Source organism: Sinocyclocheilus anshuiensis, unplaced genomic scaffold, assembly GCF_001515605.1.
Source record: "Sinocyclocheilus anshuiensis isolate Anshui unplaced genomic scaffold, SAMN03320099.WGS_v1.1 scaffold50, whole genome shotgun sequence".
In the NCBI taxonomy this organism is placed as follows: Eukaryota; Metazoa; Chordata; class Actinopteri; order Cypriniformes; family Cyprinidae; genus Sinocyclocheilus; species Sinocyclocheilus anshuiensis.
This window is the reverse complement of record NW_015542382.1, coordinates 104364-112353: the sequence shown is the minus strand read 5'-3', so window position 1 is coordinate 112353 and position 7990 is coordinate 104364. Positions and strand designations below refer to the sequence as shown.

General features: G+C 36.5%; 2 protein-coding genes across 6 annotated transcripts in view; one reads left to right on the top strand and one right to left on the bottom strand.

Annotated features, from left to right (window-relative positions):
- The first annotated feature begins 2386 nt into the window (after positions 1–2386).
- On the top strand, positions 2387–3332 carry LOC107692705 (interleukin-8-like). Its single transcript, XM_016491867.1, has 4 exons — positions 2387–2534; positions 2654–2786; positions 2916–3002; positions 3132–3332. The coding sequence occupies exons 1-4, from the start codon at positions 2471–2473 to the stop codon at positions 3142–3144; spliced, it is 297 nt and encodes a 98-aa protein (XP_016347353.1). The 5' UTR covers positions 2387–2470; the 3' UTR covers positions 3145–3332.
- Positions 3333–6452: 3120 nt separating this feature from the next.
- pde5aa (phosphodiesterase 5A, cGMP-specific, a) overlaps positions 6453–7990 on the bottom strand; it is a 22431-nt gene continuing 20893 nt past the window's right edge. For 4 of the 5 annotated variants that reach the window (XM_016491700.1, XM_016491701.1, XM_016491698.1 and 1 more), the window contains 4 exons: positions 7810–7873; positions 7549–7623; positions 7260–7343; positions 6453–7114 (listed from right to left, as the gene is read on the bottom strand). In XM_016491700.1, coding sequence (XP_016347186.1) covers positions 6962–7114; positions 7260–7343; positions 7549–7623; positions 7810–7873 — 376 coding nt within the window. In that variant the 3' untranslated portion in view covers positions 6453–6961. Of the gene's footprint in view, positions 7115–7259; positions 7344–7548; positions 7624–7809; positions 7874–7990 lie in introns of those variants that run through there. The other variant, XR_001634660.1, reaches the window with a different exon arrangement.

Here is a 7990-nt window from a genome sequence, read left to right as displayed (position 1 = left end):
ATCAAAGTCTAAACTAATATCTATGGCGAGCAAACGGCATTACAGACGTTGTGTGCCTCCTTGCCCACACTATCTGGCAGCGGGGGACACGATCTGTGTGTTGTTTGTTTAGGAGCGGAGCATGCACGGTCCTGCATCCCTCCAGGCGCTACTTCATCGAAGCTAACTTGCGCTCTGCCGGATGCGCTTTTATACTTACTGGCACTCACGTCACCCTGCTCGTGACGTCTCGCTGCTCCATTGGACTGATTTTACACGTGCTTCAGAACGTGGTCACGCAGGGGCGTTCCCAAAGCGATCTCGACGCAGCGTCTCGTTCCCTTGGGGAACCATGGTTACATATGTAACCTAGAGACAATCCTCAGTGTGTTTTTTTACCATATAAATAATGCAAAAATAAATAAATAAATAGACAGAAAATAAAAAATATTTACAAATAAATAAATAAATAAATATACAATAATTAAAATAAATACATCTTTACAAATAAATAAAGTAAATAATAAATACACGACTACAAAATTTTATGTGCATTATTTTTTTAGTACCCCATTGTAGGGTCACTGGACCCCAGTTTGAAAACTTTGTGGCTCAGTTTGTTTATTTATTTGTTCCAGTTTTTGAGTGTGAATGAAGCTTCCACCTGCCTAAACAATATTACTTGTAATGACTTGCAAAATTCTTGATTTGTGAGTGTGATCAATCATATGTTTCACTTCTTTTAATGAAATGTGAATATGCCGACATGTCAAAGTGAATAACTTCTAAAATTCCTGAAGCTATCTGACTTTAACTGTCTCTTCTTTTTCTTTGTTTCCATATATTCACAGGGTTTTCATATTTTTTCAAGTGAGCGCTCGAAATACATTATTTAGGTAACACTTTACAATAATTAACTAACACGTTAATACACTTTAATACATTAACTAACATGAACTAATTAAACCTTATTTTTTATTAAAGCATATATATGTTCACAAAAAACACTGTTAAATTAAACAGAAAAGCAAGCAGGTGTGCATGATTTGGCGTGGCAGCCAATACAAATAATAACCGTTTTCTTACCTAAATTCTGCATTTGGACCAGGCTCGGTTGCAGAATCACATCTGTGCTTCTGAAATTATTATCGTTTTCTATATAGTGTAGCCTAGTAGCTGTCTCTGTGTCGTACGTGACCGCTTGTCAAGCATGAAAAATACAAGTTTTATTTAAATTCTGAATATATTATCGTATACAGCATGCAAAGAGTGCTCCCTTTAAATGTATTAAAAACTGTCACCCATTCATCACGATCCAACAAAGTTAAAAAAAAAAAAAAAAAAAATTTTTTTATTTTTTTTTTTTTTACATGTGAAAACTGCTCATTGCTTCTGAAAGCAAATTATAATGCGCGAGCGCGAATCTCTCCGCTCGCGCGCTGATTTCCTTTGCTCTCGCACAAAACCGAACGCACGCGCTCAGATACACGCTGCTCTCACCCGGAGAGAGTGCACGCGCTTAAAACATGTCTCCTCTCACTCAAACTATATGAATTTATTTCACTAAGGTTGATCAGTGTTTTCACTAGTGTATGTAAGAGGTTTTCAGTAATGCGTATGAATGAATTTCACTAAGGTTGATCAATGTTTTTCATTTCACTAGTGTTTGTAAGAGGTATTTCAGTAATGCATATGAATGAATTTCACTAAGGTTGATCAATGTTTTTCATTTCACTAGTGTTTGTAAGAGGTATTTCAGTAATGCATATGAATGAATTTCACTAAGGTTGATCAATGTTTTTTGTTTCATTAGTGTTTGTAAGAGGCTTTTCAATAATTATGGCCTATACGGCCCCTCGTACGTGGATACCAACCTAAACACCTCTGATTGGCCATTGCGCTTTAGAAATCTACAAACATGTCTGTGATTGGCTACATTGCTCACCGCTGCGAAAATGCGTTGTAAAAATGCATTGACGCTTTTCAAAGCAGAAGGGCAGATACACTGGATTGTTTGCCAAATCTATTAAGTTATGCTATTATTACGAAGAAAACACATCCTAGACCAGGAGTTATGGGCAGCTTTTCCATCTAAAAGCTATCAGAAGCAACAGCAGGCAGTTGTATGAGTAATACAATTACAATTAAGTTGTATGACTATAATACACGCTAAACTCAAATCCGACCGCACAGGGATGTCCGTGGGGGGGCCAAACCCCCCCTCTGGCGCCGGGCCTGCGTATGAATGACATGTTGAGGCTCACATAGGCCTGCTCGTGACATCAGCACAAACTTTCCCAGCCTGAAATATTCAAGACTCCAAATATTGCGCAACTTTCTGACTCATATCCAGGACGGAGCTTTAAAAGAGCTGCAAGTTCCACAATGTGGACATTATTCACCAGATCTGAACGCCTCTAGCATCTAGCAACCAAACTAGATTTACTTTTTGTTAGTTTTCATTTGTAAATCAAAGTTTCACTTGGACAGAATGCACTGCGAAATCTTTTTAGTCTCTGTTATCGTTTCCCTTGGATTCCTGACCATTGGTGAAGGTAAGTGAATTGCAATATTTGGTAATATTTCTTGGTAATCATTAACCATAGTTAGTACAAATGCACTTTTAAGTCATGCATGTATGAAATCAAACATTAACTTATTATTTTGCTTTCAGGAATGAGTCTTAGAGGTCTGGGTGTAGATCCACGCTGTCGCTGCATTGAAACTGAGAGTCGACGCATTGGAAAACAGATAGAGAGTGTGGAGCTCTTCCCTCCAAGCTCACACTGTAAAGACACAGAGATCGTGTGAGTTTCACACTAGTAATGCTATAACACTTACAAATTACAAACTCAGAATGAATCCATAATGATCCAGATTAATGCAGTAACTTCACAAATAGGGTTCTTACTGGGTTTTCTCCTTATTTTTAACAGTGCCACCCTGAAGATATCTGGGAAAGAGATCTGTCTGGACCCTACTGCACCCTGGGTTAAGAAGGTCATTGAGAAGATCATTGCCAAGTAAGTGTCAGTAAATCCTCACCATGTGTTTGAGATGTCCAAAGTTATAAAAAAGTACAAGTATCAGGTCTCATCATATTTGTCAAGGAAATAACCATGTTATTAAATAAATACCTTTTTGTTTTGCAGCAAAGCCCCATGAATGTCAAGGTCATCTGTGAAGTTGAGAATGAAGATATGAATGATATGGCCACATCTGACATTTTAACCTGTACCGATGGGCACAGTCCTACTTTTTTATTTATGTTTAAAACAGCTTGTTCAATATTGCGTATTGTTCACATAAGTGTTGAGTGTTGTATGTATATTTATGTATTTATTTATTATATTTTTTAATAAAATGATTTTGTACTAATTTGCAGCATTTGTTTTTTATATTTAAGATATTTACTAATTTTGTCTTCTTCTTTTTTTTTGCTTTGCTAAAGGATTCTCCAAACTCACAACATCATATATATATATACACACACATATATATAAAAGAGAAATAAAACTGCTCTCTCTTCTTCAACCACTTCCAAAAAACCTTGCGATTCATTTTTAACACTGGCTAGCAGTGTTTCACTGGAACAAAAAAACAAACAAACAGTTATTTATAAATAATATAAGGCTTGGAGATCACTTCACTTCTTTTTGACCAAATAAGGTTTAACTGTTGTAAACAGGATTTCCTCTCACTCTTGGGTCTTGATCACAAGTACAGTATGGAGTACCACAAGGCTCAGTACTAGGACTGCTGCTTTTCACATATTATCAGGAAATATGGTGTTAGCATTCACTGTTATGCTGATGATACTCTGCTTTATATTTCTTCGCGACCCAATGAAAAATGAATTTGCAAAACGAACAGAATGCATAGTTGATATAAAAAACTGGAAGACTAGTAATTTCCTACTGCTAAATTCTGAAAAAAAAAAAACAGAGGTTTTAATTATTGGACCAAAAACCTCTGCATGTAATAACCTAAAACACTGTCTAACACTTGATGGCTGCTCTGTTAATTCTTCGTCATCAGTTAGGAACCTAGGTGTGCTATTTGATAGCAATCTTTGATAGCAATCTAGCTATTGTAAAACTGATTTTTTTTCTTCTTAAAAATGTATCTAGCAATATCTAGCAATATTTGATAGAAATCGTTGATAGCAATCTAGCACTTGTAAAACTGATTTTTTTTCTTCTTAAAAATGTATGTAAATTACGACCTATGCTCTCAATGTCAAATGCAGAAACATTAATTCATGCGTTTAGATTAGGTTAGATTATTGTAATGCTTTATTGGATGGTTGCTTTGAGCGCTTAATAAACAAACTCCAGCTGGTCCAAAATGCAGCAGCTAGAGTTCTTACTAGAACCAAGAAGTTTGACCATATTAGACCAGTTCTGTCAACTCTACACTGCCTCCCTATTGAACATCAAATACATTTTAAAAACTTGCTAAATTACTTATAAAGCCCCGAATGGTTTAGCTTGTCAATACTTGAGTGAGCTCATATCACATTGTAGTCCTTCACGTCTGCTGGCTTACACATAACACACTATCACATTTCTATAATTCAAATCCGTTAAAGGAATGTTAGGCTGCATTAATTAGGTCAACCGGAACTGGGAACCATCCCATAACACCCGATGCACTCGCTACATCGTAAAAAGAATGGCATCTACGCTAATACCGGTATTAGTTTCTTTTATTCTTATTCCGAGGTCACATAGCCATCAAAACCCAGTCTATATCCAGACCAGATGGTGGATCAGCACCTAGAGATGACCTGGACAGCCCTGAGTGTCAGCTGAGACCATGTCAACTATATGCGCCCCAAAGACAGATCCCCTGGGAAGACCACGTCAACTAGATGGCCATCGGGACAAGACCACAGGAACCAGATGAGTCCTTTGCTCAATCTGACCTGTGTTGCAGCCTGGAATTAAACCACGCCATGCTGGTTTCATCTGGTCAGCCTGGTTTCTCCCAAGGTTTTTTTTTCTCTAGCCTATTTCTGTCATCGATGATGGAGTTTTGATTCCTTGCCACTGCCAACTTTGGCTTGCTTAGTTGGGGATGCTTGACTGATTGCACAGACACTATTGGAAGAGAGCTGAACTGATGATGGCATCACTGAATCATCAATGAATTGACTTTAACTGAAAAAAAAATGACGATATTGTCCTCTTGCATTATTGACAAACTACTTTCCTGTTTGACACTGTAAAGCTGCTTTGACACAATTTGTATTGTATAAAGCACTATATAAATAAAGGTGACTTGACTAGATCTTGGGTTATTATAGGAAGAAAACACTATATAATGCATTTCATAGATAATGTGTCTTTCACTTTATAATAACATTCATTACATTAGTTATAATTATGAAAATTAATACAAATGCAAATTATGTTTAGAACTTAGTTAAACTTCCCTGGTAATGGTGAAGGGGATTTGAACGTTCTATAAAAAGTGAAAGTTGGTTTTTATCTATGTGCAAGCAGCTTGTTCTGCTGTTAGTCTCCCAGAGCATTGCCCTGCATGTACTGAGTAGGTTTGAAAGGTAGATCTGGCAAGCATGTATATGCACAAGTCTGCACATTTTGCCACAGGTCACATGAAGACTTGTGACCACATCAAGAGAAAACACCATTCTATTGCACCGTCAGGCACACCCCCGTTATCTGCTGCTAATTTCATTGCACGTTGAACAATGACAAGCATTTCAGCATATTACAGCAAATATTCATGGCTGTGATTTTTGATTAACAGGACAACGTGCAATAGACAATGTGGATAGCAATAGATCAAATAAAGACAATGATAACACTTTAGATTAGGGAACACATTCAATGTTAACTAAGGGTTTTCCCTCAATAAACTCCTAATTTGCTGCTTATTGATAGTAAGTAAGCTAGCTGTTGTAATAGTTATGTTTAGGTATTGGGTAGAGTTAAGGGATCTAGAATATGGTCATGCAGAATAAGGCATTAATATGTGCTTTATAAGTACTAATAAACAGCCAATATGCTAGTAGTTGATAGTGAATAGTGTTCCCTAATCTAAAGTGTTACCAAGACAACAATATTAGTTTGCTCTAAAAAACATAACATACATTAATTATGTTTTATAATAAAACACTTTATTGTTAGAAATTCCTCCATAAACAATGTTTCTAGCTTTTCAGTTTTACCAGCACATGAACTTAATTAAAATGAATCCCTTTTTGAGGAATGAACATGAACATTATTCCATAAAATAAAATAAAAGTTGTGCTTCCTTGTCTAAACAGCTTAAAGGGATAGTTCACCCAAAAATGAATGTTTCTGGGCCTGGGAACATTTCAGTTACATTGCTGTCTATAGAGGGTCAGAAAGCTATCAGATTTCATAAAAAATATCCTAATTTGTGTTCCGAAGATGAACAAAGGTCTTATGTGTTTGGAACATGAAGGTGAGTAATTAATGACAGAATTTTCATTTTTGGGTGAACTATCCCTTTAACACAAAATGCTGACATGTGTTTTGATTTAAAATTCATTAACTATAAAATTATGTAGTAATGATTCACTAGTGTGACAAAGCCAACCAATAACTACTCTTGAGTAATTTGTGATATTTCTCACATAAATTCTGTGGCTCATTTGAAAATCAAGAATGGCAAGTATAGATGGGCATGACCAGTTGTTTTGGACTACGGTATACCAGCGTTGATATAAGTAAACCAACAATGCAAGAGTGTGTATTTAATCACATCTCTTTCATATTATTGAACTATTTCGTTAAATTCTTCATCTTTTCCCTTGTTTTCTTTGCTTTAGTGTTGACTGGCAGCCAGAGAGTGAGGGCTATAAATCATATCTTGCTATCATGCTTAATGGTTTTAATTTCATCATATAAAGTAATAATCTGAATATCAGATAAGACTTTGAGTCTTGCTGGTCCACTCTATAAGTGGTTCACCAAGAGTTTACATAGCTTTAACTTGCTTCTTCCCTTTCTCCATCTGTTTTTCCTTTCATTTTTATCCTTTCTTCTTCCTCTCTGCCATCTGCCAGCTGTTGCCAATGTTTTCTGTTCCTTCTGCAGCCTTCTTTTAGAGGTGACCAGGACTCACAAATGCTGGCCAGGGCCTGGAAAAGAAGGAAAAATACAGAAACAGTACAGACTGAATGCTTCTTTTGCAACACAAAGGCATGCAGCAGAAATGTCTCTTACTCACTTAAACACACATACTGACACACATTTCTAACAGGATGTGTGCAGGCAAGCCCTCACCTCATAGAGCGGAGAGCAAATCCCATCAATATAGTCAACCTGCATGTGAGGTAAACGAGTGGAGTTTTCACGGTCCATCACGTGCTGTGAGAAAGAGATTCAACCTTTGATATAAAACTTCCGATTAAACAACATACCTGTAACATTTTGTAAAAAAAAAAAATAATAATGTATACAAAATAATGTCTCCCTCCCTCTTAAATATAATGTCTTCCTGTACAAAAAAAAGTAATAAAGTAAACAAGCAGAGAAAGATATAACTCTTTAAGGTATAGAATTACAGACTTACCATTGGCTGAATATTTAGTTCATACTTTTCTCTGTCTCCTTGTGCATATAATTCTGTCGCTACAAGTTCAGCAATCTGCCAAAGGGAAGAGAAAGAAAGAGAAATTTGTGTATGTGCGTATATAGGTGTGTGTTTCTGTGTGTGTGTGTGTGTGTGTGTGTGTGTGTGTGTGTGTGTGTGCTTGAATGCATGTGCGGTTGTGGTGTTTCTGCATGCATGCATGTAAATGTGTGTGTGTGTGTGTGTGTGGGAGATGCTCACCCGCTTCTGAACTGGCCATGGTTTGGTTATTGCACATATGTCACTTGCTGTCATTAGCACTGACCTATTTAGATCAAGAACATCCGTTAAAGGGGTCATATGATGTTGCTAAAAAATAACATTATTTTGTGTATTTGGTGTAATGAAATGTGTTTATGCGGTTTAAGGTTCAAAAAACACA

Bases quoted from the DNA above. Each gene is read 5' to 3' on its own strand.
- LOC107692705 (XM_016491867.1), top strand. From the start codon at position 2,471: ATGCACTGCGAAATCTTTTTAGTCTCTGTTATCGTTTCCCTTGGATTC. The intron at 2,535-2,653 runs GTAAGTGAATTG...TTTTGCTTTCAG, and splicing joins ATTCCTGACCATTGGTGAAG to GAATGAGTCTTAGAGGTCTG. The intron at 2,787-2,915 runs GTGAGTTTCACA...TATTTTTAACAG, and splicing joins TGTAAAGACACAGAGATCGT to TGCCACCCTGAAGATATCTG.